The sequence below is a fragment of the Apis florea genome, unplaced genomic scaffold (assembly GCF_048593485.1).
Source record: "Apis florea isolate Af1SG1 unplaced genomic scaffold, ASM4859348v1 contig_3081_pilon, whole genome shotgun sequence".
Taxonomy (NCBI): Eukaryota; Metazoa; Arthropoda; class Insecta; order Hymenoptera; family Apidae; genus Apis; species Apis florea.
In genome coordinates this window covers 3,466,008-3,482,147 of record NW_028256703.1, presented here as the reverse complement: position 1 = coordinate 3,482,147, position 16,140 = coordinate 3,466,008, and the positions used below count along the sequence as shown (strand labels likewise).

The 16,140-nt window shown below is 42.2% G+C and overlaps 3 protein-coding genes across 3 annotated transcripts in view; 2 read left to right on the top strand and 1 right to left on the bottom strand.

Moving 5' to 3' along the window:
- The window catches only part of LOC105735879 (uncharacterized), a 40,283-nt gene extending 28,774 nt beyond the window's left edge, over positions 1-11,509 (top strand). Inside the window, exons 2-6 of the mRNA XM_086909297.1 lie at positions 5,280-5,435; positions 6,531-6,571; positions 7,352-7,450; positions 8,756-8,830; positions 9,073-11,509. Of these exons, the coding sequence (XP_086765423.1) occupies positions 5,291-5,435; positions 6,531-6,571; positions 7,352-7,450; positions 8,756-8,830; positions 9,073-9,282 (570 nt within the window). The 5' untranslated portion in view covers positions 5,280-5,290 and the 3' untranslated portion in view covers positions 9,283-11,509. The remainder of the gene's footprint in view (positions 1-5,279; positions 5,436-6,530; positions 6,572-7,351; positions 7,451-8,755; positions 8,831-9,072) is intronic.
- Positions 1-12,345, bottom strand: part of LOC100864844 (zinc finger protein castor homolog 1) — a 201,577-nt gene extending 189,232 nt beyond the window's left edge. The window contains exon 1 of the mRNA XM_086909288.1: positions 11,843-12,345. The gene's annotated coding sequence lies outside the window, so the exon portion shown is untranslated. The remainder of the gene's footprint in view (positions 1-11,842) is intronic.
- Positions 1-15,537, top strand: part of Nmt (N-myristoyl transferase) — a 44,474-nt gene extending 28,937 nt beyond the window's left edge. Inside the window, exons 2-9 of the mRNA XM_003694939.4 lie at positions 12,379-12,513; positions 13,074-13,309; positions 13,413-13,623; positions 13,704-13,820; positions 13,881-14,051; positions 14,154-14,334; positions 14,448-14,711; positions 14,777-15,537. Coding sequence (XP_003694987.4) covers positions 12,379-12,513; positions 13,074-13,309; positions 13,413-13,623; positions 13,704-13,820; positions 13,881-14,051; positions 14,154-14,334; positions 14,448-14,711; positions 14,777-14,935 — 1,474 coding nt within the window. The 3' untranslated portion in view covers positions 14,936-15,537. The remainder of the gene's footprint in view (positions 1-12,378; positions 12,514-13,073; positions 13,310-13,412; positions 13,624-13,703; positions 13,821-13,880; positions 14,052-14,153; positions 14,335-14,447; positions 14,712-14,776) is intronic.
- Positions 15,538-16,140: the final 603 nt, after the last annotated feature.

Sequence of the window (16,140 nt, the reverse complement as noted above, 5' to 3'; positions counted from 1 at the left end):
TTACAAAGCCGTGATGCGACGCGATGAAGCGCGCACGAAAGTGGTGGCTTTAAGGGAAAGCCTCGTCTCGTTTAGAATCAACGTTGCGCTCCCATTTCGAAATCTTCGTATCGAATTTCATCGAGTTAGCCAGCCGAGGGATTAATTTTACTTTGAGATCGCGCTGAGAAATTGGAGAGGAGGTGGTGCATGGAGGAGGAAGGGGATTAAGCGGCGCGGAATTCGAGAGATCCCGAAACCGCCGACTCTCCGGCAGACGGTTTAAACGGATGGGTTGGCAGAACCTGGCCTGGTTGGGACGCGACGTCGAACGCGAAACCAACAAATCTTTAAAAAACTTTTCTTCCCAAAGTTCGGGGATGTATGTATCGGGTCCAACTTCGAACTTGAACTCCTTTAAAGTTGCCGACCCATCGAAACGAGGAGGGGAGGGAGAAAGAACTCGATGAGGTGTCGATACCGTTATTTATTAAAGGGTGTCGCGAAACCGGGTCCCGACCAGGTTTCCCCGAGGCCAGGAAATGAAAGTTTTTCCCGGGCGGAGATAAATTCCCCGTTATCTCTTAACGACATCTCTTGCCGATCTCTTGGAGAAAACTTGGCCGCGTTACGCGAATTACGAAAAGGACGATCGAGGAACCCCTTATAATAGATTCGGCCTGTTCCGCCCTCAGGAATAATTATACCGTTATTAAAATACGGGGGAACGGGGAAGAGAATTAATTGTGCGAATTATCCTCCCTCCGTTGGATGGAAAGGGAATGGAGAGAGAGAGAGAGAGAGAGAGAGAGAGAGAGGGAGGGAAAAAGAAAACGTTTCCCTTAATTGCGTGCGGATATGAAGATGAAACTTTGATGACGTGTAATTAAACGATAATTAAGTAAACAATCCTCTCTCCAACCATCGCGCTCGATCCGAAAATTTGCACAGCCGGGGAGTTTTATCTTTATCCAGTGTTGCCGGAAGACAAACTAAAACTACGATATACGCGTATCGTCGATTAACAATTTCTCCCACTGTTTGTACAATTTATGTATGTATGTATGTATATATAACACGCGCGCGTGTGTACGAGCTCAGATTTTTTGGCGATTCGACATCGATCGACCAACTTTCGTAACCAACTTAGTTCCCGTTTCTTGTCAACTTCAACAACGATCCGGCAAAAAGTGTAAAGATGCGTAATCGGGTGGGTTAAAATGGAAAAAAGAAGAATATTACGACGTGTGATATTCTCGTTTCGATCACGGTTAACTCGTCGCGATTCTTTAATAAGAAAATTTCACCCGATCGATTCGAAGGTGATGTCGCTATTTTGTTATAAAAATAACACGTAGCCAGGCAAATAAAGGGATGTTCCAGTGAACACGAGAACAAGCCGGTAGAAGCATTTTAGAATTGAGTTACTCCGGCTATTGGGAGGCAATGAAGCATCCCGCGCGCGAATTTGCCCCACTCCCCGAGTTTGCGCAAGCTTTGCTAGGCCGTTGCTTTCCTATCGTTTCGAAGATATAGGCACAAAAGAGTAGAGCAGAAGGCTGCACTCTAATACTACGAAATCAATTTTTCTATGACGCTGGTTTTCTCGTTGTCGAATATTTTCCATTCTATTGAACGGCGCCTGGTTTACTACTGGATACAAAAAATAGTATGTATACGTACCACTCTGTACGATTGATCGAGTATCGCCATCTTTGTTAAATTTTGTTCGTTCGCTTTCCCTTTCGATCGAATGTGAAAAAAGGAGAGGAGCGAAAAGCATGGAAAAGCAGTCAAAGGCGCGGATTGCGAAAGCACAAGTCTGACCACGCGCCGATCGTGTCCACTGTGCGTCGAGACAGATGGACAAAAAGATCGATCGAAAGCGTTTGATTCGATAGATGGTTGACAGATGACAGTCGAATTCGAATCGATATGAAGAACGCGAAGAAGGAGGAAGAAAAAAGAGAAAAGTCACCACGATCCTTACGGGGAGGGGGAAAGAATCGAATGGAAATTTCAATATTTACGTCCAATCGGATGGGAAATTGGGGAAAATTTCGCTCCGGCTCGACGATATCCATCGATTCCATCCGAGTTGAATTTCATGCTCTGACAAGAGTGACAGCCTATAAATTGAGATTTGATCGATGACCTTCAGAGGTTGGTAATAACCGGCACGGCCAATGTTTGCCCATGGAAATTCTAGAATAGAATTCTGGCTGGTAACCGGAACCCTCTCCCCCTCTGGGGGAGGAGAGAAAGAGCAACCTAATTCCCCGGCCGAGTTATTCTCCCTTCTAAGTAGGAAAATAAAAAGTTCTTTTAATCCCCGCGATCCGAAGCAAGAGGAGGGGGAGGGGGGAGGGGAGGCAGCAAGAACAAAGGACGTCCTCTATTACGGATGGAAAAAATGCCGAAGATCTTCTTGGCGAACGCGCCGTAAGCGCTATTGATTACGTCGAAATGAAATTTCATCCATCCCCGCCCGACCCGGTCATTTTTAACTTCTCCACCTCCGCGCTCAACATTTTCAAATTGTCGCCTCTCGAAAATTCCGGCCGCGTTCGGCCGCGCATCATCACACGGAGAATAAATCACACGGAGGAGGCGAAGAGGAGGCGAGGATGGAAAATCTGAATCCGGGCCACGCGTGATCATGATGAATTTATTTAACGGTATAACGAACGGTCCCATTCGTAACGGAAACGGGAGCGAGCGATTGCCCCGACGAAACGAGAAACGCGATGCGATTCGTCAAAAGATATTTCCGTCTGCTCTCTTCTATCGCGCTTCTGCTATCTTGAAAAAAAAAAAAAAAAAGAAAAAAAAAAGAAAAACCGTTAAGCGCAGTTGGCGTTTCTCTGATCCAAGCCATCATAAAAGAAGAAATAAGGTATAATTGAAAGTAAGATCCGGGTGTTTTTATCGGGGAGAGACATCGCGTCGTAAAAGTTTTACGTCCCGTTCCCTGGCGGCCAACTTCCCTTTTAACGAACTTGGATCGAACCTCGCGTTTAATTACCTCGATTAAGGTTTACCGTGCGTCGCGGTTCGCAATTTCTCGGCCGTATTGCGACGAATTCGTCTCCCTTTCGATTCATCCGTCCCTCCCTCGGGCGAGAGCATAGAGAGAGAGAGAGAGAGAGAGTGGATGAAATCTTATCCAGGAGCGACAGAGAGAGGGAGGAAGTGGAGAGGTAGCTGGCAGTGATAGGTCAACCGACCCGTAGAATCGAACCTTGATCTACACTCCGAAGAACTATACACACGGCTGGCTTGGAGCTGGGGATATCCATCGATTGACGTGTCCAACGGTCGAGTGGATCTGTTTACCCGCAACCGATTCTCGTGGACGACATGTTCGGCTGGGATTTAAAGCGACGGAATCGATCCTCTCTCGTGGACGACACGGTTAAACTCGCCTCTCCCTATCCACGTTCATTTGATTTTCCAATTAAACGTCTCTTGGCTAGTCGCAAAGGCGCAACGGGCGCCGTTCAAAAAATTCATCGACCCGTACGATCGACGCGAGGAGAAGAAATATATGAGTGGGAATCGTAGAAACGAGCGTTCCTCGTCTCGAAGGGGGGATTAAAGTTTGGATAGATCGGAGCAACCGATAAAACGGTCCGCGCGATATTCGAGAGGTCGTGAATTTCTTAGTCGACGTAGCGAGAGGATACGGTCGAAATAATCGCGTTACTCGGTCCGTGATCTACGACCAGACTATCCACCTGGAAATTCTAACTATACGTTCGGCTCGATATAATCCCAACTGTCCAACGCCACTTTGGTCAAATGGGAGGGAGGAGTTTGCACGGCCGACAATCGTTAACGGAAGCGTATTGAAAGGATCGGCCTTATCAACCTACTGATTGACGTTTCGTATCAAAGAACCCGGATTGCGATTGTTTCAAATGCTGCTGCTACATTCGCCGATCCGTATTTCGTTTGATTTAAGTGGGATAATCCGAGTTGCTATATACGGCCACTATGCTCCCGTAATCTAAATCTAGTGCTATTTCGATCGATAGGATTATTCCTTCGTTCCGCTCGAAATCTTCCCTGTTCTTTATCCACCTCGTTATCGATCTAATTTCCCCGCCTCGAATTTTCCACCAACAAGAGCGGAAAATTCGGCCAATTTTTCGAAACCAATAATTAGAAACGAGATACACGTTCCCGATAACGAAGCATTTGCCACGCATTGTGCGCGGACTCTTCCACCGTTTTCGGATTCAATTCGTAAATTCGAACCGATTTTAACGAATAGAACAGTATCAAAGAACAGACTCGAAGCTTCGAGAATTCGCCTTTTTTACATTTTCGCGAATCCCAGAATCCAATTTCCAACTTTCTCTCTCTCTCTCTCTCTCTCTCTTTTTTACGCGAGAAATTTCCACGCGTAGAGAAACGATCGAAGATACGGTCGGGACACGGTTAATCAAAGAAGAGCGGAACACGTGTAAATGCATGATCTGACAAGAGTGGAGCGCAGCTTAGCGCAGCAGTAGTCCGATCCTTGCGGTCTTCGCGTTGTACGCGAGGATCGAAACTATACGCATCCCTTTCTCGCTCGCCGAACCCCTCCCCGTAATTCCTGATCCGGATTTGAATTCCGCCCTACCTTCCCAAAGACGTTTTCCTCCACCTCCTCCTCCTCCTCCTCCGTTGTGTCTCACCCGTTCTCATTCGTATAACGGCGATAAATCCTTCGATCAACCGGGGAGGAAGGAGGGGGAGCGGGTAAATTGAAATTCCGATATCTCGGTTAAAACAACGTGGCGTTCCGGAGGGAACAATTTTTCCACGGTCTCACGTCGATTTATCCGAGTTTAGGCAAACAGATTTCTCTTATCCAGAGGTTGCGTTTCCTTTTATTTTATTTTTCTCCATCTTCTCTTTGTGTCCCGATCTCCGCAGTAATTACGGACGCTCATTTTTTTTCTTTTTTTTTTTTCTTTTTCTTTTTAATCGTCATCCATACCATCCGTATAGGTTTTCACGTGGGATCCCGCGATGGAGAGCCGCGATAAGAGTCCGCGTATCGAAGCGCGAGATAAGAGATAATTTATCGGGCACGGTTCAACGATAAAATCCTTTGATGCACGATGTCCGTTTTTCTTTCTTTCTGTCTTTCTTCTCCTCCCCTCTCCTGTCCGTATTTACGACGAATTTACGTCGGTTGAAAATTGACGATCGGGGGGAGAAGGGCGATAGGAGAAGAGGCACGCGCTCGGAAAGAGATTGCCTCGCGGCCAATTACGTAACACGCAGCCCCACTTGTGTCATTGCAGAGATGTGAGGAATGATCACGTGGGTGATGGTCGGGCTGCTCCTGGCTGCGGAAACTTGCGGCAGAAACGTCCTCTCCGGAAACGGAAACGGAAAGGAGGAGGCGAAGCAGAAGGACGGGCTGAAGGGAGTAACCGCGGAGGAGGAAGACATCTACCGTGGGTATCGGTGTCGAAAAGCGACGTTGGCCAGGAAGGAAGGAGAGAGAGAGAGAGAGAGGGACGAGTGGAAGAAAAGTCGGAGTGGAGAAAGGGCGGAGAGAGAGAGAGAGAGAGAGAGAGAGAGTACCGGGAGCAAACAGATCTATGATTTGCTCGGCTAACTCGAGCTTATCCAACCCTCTCGAATCCTGCAATCGAGCTAATCCTCCTTCCTGCCTTTCTACCGCTTAACAGATCTCGCTGGCCACTTTACCTCCATCCACCTTCTACCAATTTCCCACAAATCATTCCCCCCCTCCCCTCCTCCTACACCGATCTCCCCACGTTCCTCGCTTGTAACGCATTGTTCTGAAATATCGCCAACCGCTTTCCTGCCAACCTTACTTAAACCAAAACTCCATTCGCAGTTTCCGAAAGCGAGCAGCAGCGAGAGTTTACCTTGTTCGAGAGTCGCTCGAGAAAAAAGAAAGAAGAAGGAGAGTATGCTCGCCGTTTCCTTCTTCTTCTTCTTCTTTACGCTTCCTTCTTTTTCTCGGCTGCTACTTACTTGCTTGCTTGCTTGCTTACTTACTTGTCTGCCTGCTCGTTTCTCCGCCAGTTCCGATCAAAGTTCCAATGAAAAAGTTTGTATTCCATTAGCGTGACGGGGACGAGGAATCTTTCCTTTGCTCGGCCCCGTTCCGATACGAAGGGGAAATGGATTCGAAAATCTCTCGAAAAATCGGTACCGAAAAGTATTAATTACGACATTGAAGGGAGGGGAAGGGAAGGATCTCCCTTGGAGAAACAGCACGGTTGCAAACGTACACACCACCACCTTCTCCTCCCGACTGAATCGAGGTTCAGACGCTTTTGTCGCGGCTCGATCCACCATGGGGACAAGTTACAAGTCCCATTGGACGGGGACAATCCATTTTCCACGACGTTAAGTGTATTTCCAGGCTTGGAATTATATCGAAGGAACGCCTAAGCGCGTTTAATTGTTGCGTCTCTCCGCCCTTTGTCCCGCACCTCGAACCTCCGAAGCCTGGTACCGTCTCCGGTGCAACGCTATTACTCACCCCATCTCCCCCCCCTTCTCTCTTGTTGCAGGTCTAACGTGCTACACTTGCGTCAACGTCAGCGATAACCAGGTATCGACGAGTCCGTTAAACGCCCTCCCCTCTCTCTTAAGAGTTCGTAATGCCTGTATCGTGTCGGGTCCAACCGCAATTTCGTTCAACTCGTCCGTTCCGCTATCGATCCTTTTTACTTTATTTTCAAACTCCCTCCACCCACCCCTCTTGTCCAATCTCCACTCTTTAAGTCGACCATGTCGCGAAGGAATTACCGATATCGGATCGACGAGCGGAGGAGAGACAAGGAGAAGAGGAGGCTTCGCCGCCAAGGATCAACCCTCTAAGCATATCTCTAAATAGGGGTTCCGCCGACGGAAATCTGTATCGAAAATCGTTGATTCGAAACCGGGTCGATGGCCAACACCGCGCGAGACGCCCGGCCGGTATCTATCCTCCACAATTTATTCCCTCCTTTCCAATTCCTCTTCCCGATTTTCGATAGTCCGCGAATACGCGAAACTTTATAAACACGCGCGTAACGTACACGACTTTACTTTCGCGGCGAACGTTCGATCGAAGGAACAACCCCCTCCCTTCTCCCCTTCCCTCCTCTCAATTTCGTTTCCATCCGTTATCCAGATGTTCGATCGGCGAGAATCGGCAAACTCCTTGCCGTACTTTTTCCTTTTCTCCTTCCCCCTCCTCTCCCCCTGATAACGAATCAGCGATTGGAAAACTATCGAAAGTTTGGTCCTCCGATCGATCGGCTCGCCAATAACGAGGAGACGCTTCGCAAAACCGCTCGAAACCGTTCCTATTTTTTTCTTCCTCCCCCCCCTTTCCTTTTGTTCGCAGATGTGCAACGAATGGGCGATAGACACACCGTGTCCGGCGGGCGGCCGAGACTTTTGCAGATCGCTGCACATTTTGGACAGCCGGGGGAACAGCGTGTTGGCAAGCAAATTTTCTTTTTTCTCATCTCTCTCTTCCCTCCCTAACCGCGCCACTCGACCCGAAGCGAGGCGAGCCGATTAACCGGTTCTCGGAGAGCTCGGCTGCCAAGAAACGTCGGAGAAACGCGTGGTAGTTTCGTGGTAGTTGGTTTTGGCCGTCTCGCGGCTGAGGGGGCGAAAAACTTGGACCCTTCTCCCCTAGCTCGTTTCGCTCGCTCGCTCGCTCGTTCCCTCGATTCGACGAAGAACGGGGACGAGTTTGCATAATTGATTTGTAATTTAACTTGTCGAGGAAAGGAGGAAAACTCGGGGAGGATTCGAAGATGGGGGAAATTTTTGTCTCGATCGAAATCGACCGACCTCGTTTTTTTCCTTTTTCTTTTTTCTTTTTTTTTTTTTTTTTTTTCGAAACCACGATTTCGTTAAAATCCTCGAGCGTTGGTCGCATGAAAATCGAGCATCGAAAGATCAATTTTACCGCCGCGGGCCCGGCTTAACAGCTTCTCTCCCAAAACGCGTTATCGATTCCCTCGGTTTGTTAATGGATAAACTCGAGGAGGCGGATTCGCAACGCGGCGGAAGAGTAATGATGCAGGCCTCCTCTCTTAAGCACCGATTAAGCACTTTCCACCGACTCTTTCAATTATGAACATCGGAATCAATTAGGAGCCTATCCCGGTTCGCGGCTCCCTTCTGCGCGCCACCTATCCCGTTCCGCTCGGTTGATCGGTTAATTAATGCTTGGATACGTTACTTCCCCGCCGGTGGGAAGATTCGCAGATGACACGGTATGAAGCGTTTTCCAAACAACCGACCGGGATAGATTCTCGTTCGTTTCGAGCTTAAGTGGAAATCTCGATGGAGATTTTTTTTTTTGTATTTTTTTTATTCTTTTTTCTAAGTTTCGGGAGAGCCTCGAGAAAGAAAGGAAAGCCGTATCAATCAACCGGGATGAACATTCTGTACACGCGAAATCGAACATCTAGAAATTAAACAGAGTAGGGGGGACGAACGGAATGGGCGATGTGAATTCTAACGACCGGGAATCGATACCGCTGGTCGAACAATCGCTAGAGAGAAACGAAAAAAAAAAAAAAAAAGAAGAAGAAGAAAGGAAAGGAAGAATAGAGAAAGAGAGAGGCTCGATCGAGAACGATCGAGAAGGAACGCACGAACGAGCGCGCATACGGAACGATCGAGCGCGCGACGAGCGTGCACACACGTTGCGTCCCGTAACCGTACAATGATTCGTGGAAAACGCGAAAAAACGAAAAAAAAAAAAAAAACGGCGATTTTCGATTTTCAGGTGAGCAAGAGCTGTGTGAGCAGCGCGGAATGCGGCCCTGCCTCCGTCGGTTGCATCCCTGTGGACACGCAGCAGGTGCGAAATAGCGAATTTTTCCGAGTACCTGGCCTGCCCTTCTTTCTCTTCTCGCTTCTCCTTCTCTTTCACCGTTCCCGTGCATCGAAACTTTCTGGACGGGAAAGAGGGGGGAAATGGGGGGAAGGGGGGGGAGGGAGAAGAAGGAAAGAGAAAGGATAAAACAAGAGAGAAAGGAGAAGGGGAAGAGAAAGAAAGAGGGCGGGCGAGCGGGTGAAATAAATTCGGTTATTTCGTTCCAGATTTGCATGAGTTGCTGCGACCTGAGCTACTGCAACGTCGAGTCGCCCACGAACGCCACCAACGCCATTTTCTCGCGCAAACGGCGCGCCAAATCGAAGTCGAAACGCAAACGACCCGGTAGAAACGGGGTCGAGGGCAACCGGTTCTACGGGGGTGGCGGTGGCGCGCTCTGGCTCCTGGCCTCACTCTTCTATGCATATCATTGCTGAGGGAGCGGAAGAATTCTAATTGGAAGAAGACACGCGCAGCCAGCTCGGGGATGATGATCCTTCTCCTGGTGGCACGAGTTTCGCGAGACGTCATCTAGGAGAGATCTCGTTTCTTATCGAACGAAACAACCGATCCTATATCCTTCTATCGCTCTCTCTCTCGCTCTCTCTCTCATCTTCTCGACTGATCGCATATCCTTTCTTTTTTCTCTTTTTTTTTTTTCTCATTATCATCTCTGCGTTCTCTCGTATCTCGTATTATTATTCGCCAATCATATCTATACTATACTATACCGCGAAGCTTTGGAAAAATCTTTGAAAACCTATCGGTTTCCATCGCCATCCCTATCGACGAACGCGGAACAAATTGCGGGGAAAAACGTGTATATTATTATCGACACGATCGATCGAGTATCGTTAAGATAGCGAAATTAGGAATCCGTTCATCTTCTATTTCCTTCGTTAACCGATCCGAACCCGACTCCCGAAAACGAAGGGGAGGAGGGTTCGTCGCTCAGGATCCTTCCACGATAAATCCTGCGCTGTCTGAATAGTATGTATAGTATATAACCGAGGGCCGATTCAAAGACTCTCAACAGTGATGGAAAAAGGAATTGTTCTCTTCTCGTAGTAGCGTAGTTGCTATGCCTTGTTAGAAAACGAAAAAGAAAAAGAAAAAAAAAGAAAAAATAATAAATAAATAAATGAATAAAAAATGGAACGAAAGATATACAATATATATATATATATATGTATATGTATACACACACACGCGCGCGCGCGCGCGGAAGAAATTAAGATGTAAGTTCGAGTTTATGGATTAAACGATATGATCGATGAACTTCCATCGTGTTATAATATACTTTGTACGGAGTTGCAGTGCCAAACGGAGAAACGAAGAAAATCAAATACCTTCCATGCAACTAATTTTAACACACACGGGCATTTTCATTTTCGATCGAACAGTGAATACCGATACATAAAAGTGGAAAAGTCCGTATTGTTTTCGCGTTTTAAAGGCCCTGGTTCGACACGCGGAATTTCATTTCGACTCCTCTCGAGGAGGGATGGAAAAAAGAGGGAAAGAGAGAGAGAGAGAGAGAGAGAGAGAGAGGGGCGAAAGAGAAATGAAACGTTCGCTGTTCCCTGCTGATTCATTCTGAATTTCAGTACCTGGTGGAACAACGATCGATCGTTGTCCTCAAGGCACTTGCTCAGTGAAGCTGTGAATTCCCCGTACAATTCACGACCATGCGTTTCATTCGACAAATAAAGTAACAAATCGTTTCTATCATTCCTTTCCCACCGTTTTTGTGTTCACGCTCGACGGTACTCCGTTAGACTTCATTTATCTGGCAATCGATCGAACCCCAGTCGAATATTTAACCAGTCCTATGATTAAAAGTTTCTTATTTCTTATTTCGAACGAGTAAAAACATGTTGATCCAGCTTACGCCAAAGTTCTTAATTAATCGAGTTCTTTAATTAACAGTTGCAAGTTCAAATAAATTCGTAATTATGCATTCGAGGCGAAAAGAAGTTGTTAATTACTTCTGTGCACTTCTGACATTATTTCCGGCTATCTTATTTGACGACTTATTCCTCGATGATACGTTTCAAAGTTGATAAAAACCGTAATTATCAATTTATTATCACGCGAATTGTACGATACGAATTTCTTGGTTATTCGTCTTGAAGGAAATCCGTTTCATAGAATTTATACACGTGATGGAGATCACGTGAGCGTGATTACATACATTCAAAAATCAATTTTCATAGTTCGATTTTTATAGTTTCGATCGTGAAACGGAAACTAGAAGAATCGATTCAGTTTCCGTGGATATATCGAGTTTCTTAGGGAAAAAAGTTGGAATATCGGGGCACACCGACAAATGGAGGAGTTCCCTCCCGTGCGCAGTTTGACAAATAGATATGCAAATCATGAATTACGCGAGCGGAACGCACGCGGGATTTGAATTATCGATAAACTGGAATTACGCGTACCTAAAAGCTGTTTACATACCTACAAACTCGCCTACTACTACAGACTATTTACTGCTATTACAATTATTAACAATTATATAAATAAATAAATAAATATATAAATGAATAAATGAATAAATGAATATATATTATGATATAGAAATTATACATTGTTTCGGCATGAAGATGTAAGAATACTGTTGGTAATGAAATAAAGAAGACTATAATTGTCAGACTGGCATAATCGACGGAATAATCTTATTGTACGATCCTTAAATTTAATTGTATTTCGCATTCAAAGTTTGAATTTATTTTTTGAAAGGAAAAATAATTTTAATCCAAATTTCCGTAATTTTCGTTTTAATATTATTATTTTAATATTTCATTTTCCAAACTTATTTCTTTGTTTAATATCAAATTCATACGATGATAAAAATTTGACATATATATATATATAAAACTCAAGAAATTTTTTTATTTACTTATTTTTGAAAGAGTATTAATATTACCAGTTTAATGTGTAATTTGACGCAATATGTATAATATTATTAAAAGAATTATAAGATTTTTCACTCACGTTATACGAAGATGTAGATTGAACGATACCAATGAACCGCATCTATTCTGCCAAATTTGCCGCGCAATTGCCAACGCCATATTGCTTTTTTTCGCTGTTTGAAGATCCCGCGTCATCCAATTTTCCCACGTTTTCTATTTCATGGAAAATCGATTGAATACGATCTCTGAAACTTTTCTTTGCTTCATTCTCACTAAGATAATGTTATCACACTTTTATAATACGATATTTTCCAATTTCAATGAAAATTATGATGAATAATCGGAAAAAATTTATTTTCGAACTAACGCGCGATCAGCATTCATAAACTCGATGAATATTTTTCACGAAAACGCGTATAATATACGTTAACGAACGAAAATTTTATACGATATACACTTCTTGGATCACGTAAAAACTATTTTGAACACTTTTTCTAACACTTTGCGACGTTTCACTAAAAAAATTCAATTTATTTAAACCGATGAACGCGGACTCGACTTTTCGAAGAAACGAACATGGCGTATGTCATGTGACCTGTTTGTTCTCCATCTAAGTTCTACCAGGCGGAGCCACTATATTCAGCACATGCGCATTATCAAAATCTATATTAAAATGGAGGAAAAGAGTCAAGTTGTGGAACGAGAGGCTAAGAAGGATGAAATTCACGAAAAAGATGGAAAATCTGCAAGGTGAGCGAACATTCAAGCGATTCTTGAAGAGTGCTGCTCGTGTAATTTCTATTGATGTGATTGATAAATTCTTGATTTGGTTTGCTCTAAATGCACGTTATGGATGACCGGCAATACCGTAGGCACAATTTAAAGTTATTTCTTGTCATCCGTTATATAATTGTGTTTGTGTCCATGTGTGTGACATGAACTGTATTTTATTATTAATTCAAAATAATAGAAAGATCCTTGCATTATACTATTGTACCGACCTTAACTTAGATTGACGTTTTAGAATTATGTTTATGAGTCAGAGTAACCTACTAATGCAAGAACGTACATATATGTAATACTTTTGACGTTTAATATCGCAAAGAATAATTTTATGTGTAACCATTAATCATTAATTTTTATTACTTAAGAATTCTTTCAAAAATGTATAATGTTTATTTAAATTTTTATCAACATCCCTTCCTTTGTTTTTGCCTTCCTAATTCTATGCTTATATTTTATGTTTTAAATCCTTTCCTTTTATCATTATCAATATATGAGATAACAAAATGAAAATACTTGTTATTTAGTTCAAAAAAGAGACATCGCAAAAAGAAGAACAAGATGGCGCATGCCACTGGTGAAAATCACAACCACGTTGGCCACAGAGACGAACATGAAATGCATAGCACGTGTAATATTTCAATAAAAGATATACAAATGGCAATGGAAGTTTTTAATATACAACAAAAACCAGCCAAAACTCAAGAAGAGGCTATGCAAAAACCTTATCAGTTTTGGAGTACACAGCCAGTACCAAAAATGGGTAAATAGTGCAATATACTTATTCTTTTTTTCATCGATGATAAAAAAAAAAAAAATATCTTGAAAATATTTTGATAAAATTATATTATATAAAATTTTTATAGATGAAAAAATAATTAAAAATGAACCTATCGAATCCGACAAAACATCTATCAGGGCAGAACCTTACTCATTACCAGCAGATTTTCAATGGGATACATTAAATCTTGATGATCCATTAGTTCTATGTGAATTGTATACTTTATTATCCGAAAATTATGTGGAAGATGATGATGCTATGTTTAGATTTGATTATCCTCCAAATTTTTTAAAATGGTAATTAAAATATCGATTTATAAAATGTTTAATTGATTTTAACGATAAATCTTTAATGGAATATATTTTTTTAATTTTAGGGCATTGCAATCTCCTGGATGGTGCAAAGAATGGCATTGTGGGGTACGGGTGACTAAAACTAGACGTTTAGTTGGTTTCATTTCTGCTATTCCAGCTACTCTACGTGTTTATAACCAGTAAGTATCGAATTATTTTTAGTCCATTTCTTGTTAATAAAAAAAAAAAATTTTTTTTAGCACCCAAAAGATGGTGGAAATAAATTTCTTGTGTGTACACAAAAAACTGAGGTCAAAACGAGTTGCGCCCGTATTAATACGCGAAATAACTAGGAGAGTTAATCTTCAAGGTATATTTCAGGCTGTGTATACTGCTGGTGTTGTACTGCCAAAACCAATAGCTACTTGTAGGTACGTATCAATATTGGAATTAATATCAATTAATTTATTATTAACTCGTATTTGTGTTTATTGTATTTATGTCGTTTACATACATAAATTCGTTTTCCAAAGGTATTGGCATCGTTCTCTCAATCCAAAGAAATTAATCGAAGTAAAGTTTTCGCACTTATCTCGCAATATGACTATGCAGAGAACTTTAAAATTATTCAAACTGCCAGAAAATACAAAAGTACCAGGATTTAGAAAATTGGTTGAAGCAGATATACCTCAAGCTCATAAAATATTAACCGAAGTAATTATTTTTTGCAAGAATATATAGTAATTACTATTATAATTAATATTTTTAATTAGAAGAAATTAATTAGAGAGAGGAAGGAGAAAATATCAAGTTCATTTATATTTTAGTATTTGGAGAAATTCGATTTGGCCCCAATCTTCTCGATCGAGGAGTTTCGGCATTGGTTCCTTCCGCAATACGGGATTATTAATAGTTTCGTAGTAGAAAATGAGGGTAAAATCACCGATATGGTTAGTTATTATACGTTACCGAGCTCCATAATGCATCATCAAACACACAAGACGCTTAGGGCCGCGTATAGTTTTTACAACGTGTCCACGGCGACTCCTTGGATCGATCTTATGACGGATGCACTGATATCGGCTCGTAATGTAAGTTTCACGATTTCTATTTTTCATTACACGAGAAGATAATATCACTTGCGTATTGTTTTCAGCTCGATTTCGACGTGTTTAACGCATTAGATCTAATGGACAACAAAGAATTTTTAGAACCGTTAAAGTTTGGTATAGGCGATGGAAATCTACAATATTATTTATATAATTGGCGTTGTCCTAGTATGACACCTGGAAAAATTGGTTTGGTGCTTCAATAAAATTCTAGCTCAGCAAGTTTGTTGTGTAGAAAAAAAATTTTCGCACGTGCAAGCTTAAAAAAAAAAAAATAAAAAAAAATGAAAGTGGTAAAATATGGAAAATGGACATTATAAGAATAATAAGAATATAGAAGGGACAAATATATATAATTTTGACTTCTACGAATAATGAACATCCAAAGCACACGAATGAAATCGAAAGGAATCGATGTTTCCTTGGATGAGTTAAGTAGGATGTTCCATTCTATTCGCCGGTTTCGCGGATATTATCTTTGGAGAGCTTCCGCCTCCATTTTTGATCATGACATTAGTTCAGGGTCGAAGTATGCATATACAACGTGTGTATATACGTATCTGCGTGGCTCGAGCAATGTAGATAATTATTATATGCTCTAGTAATTTACAAGAACCATGCGGAGGAAGTTTCCTTCTTACAGGTATCATCGACCGCAAAGTTACTTGAAAGTTCTCGAAAGCTCCTTGAGCGTTATTTAACATGAAATTCCACGTTTCCCTCAGCGTCTGTTTAATTAAATAGATCGCAAAAATATGCCGAAGCGAAAGTGGAAGAAAAATTTAAATAAAAGAAGATCGAAAGTAAAGCGATCCATTTGTTTGTTTGTATCCTCTTCGTTTATCTCCATCAAATTTTACCCACAAATTTAACACTTTCCCCTCTACGATCTATGTATTCCTGCACGAAATAAAATTTCCTTACGGCACGATGTACGATTCACGCGAAAGATTCTACGATTTTTTTTTTTTTTTTTTTTTTTCTTTTTGATCGTTAGTTTTCCTTTTCGGTACCTTCGAAGCGCGTGGTTGCATAACGAAAAGATCCGCTTCCGGTACCGATTAGACAGCCGAGAAGGTACAGAAAGAAACCAGTTTTTAAGGAATGTCATTAAAGGAAATAACGATGGCCCCACTTATCAAATATAATTTATGTTGTTCAAATATGAAATTTATCGAAATGTATATTTTTTACAAGACGTGTTTCAAATAATTTTAAAGTTTTTGGGGAAAATTTCGCGGGATAATTTCTTTCTTTGTTTTCTTGTAACAATTTTCAACCGACGCAAAACGACGGTATATTATTCATTTACGAAAACGTTGATACGAGTGGAGTGTCTTTTGTAACAGTTGTTGCAGATCAATATTTAACACATAACACGACACGCAAGGCCTTTTCAAGATAAAAAAAA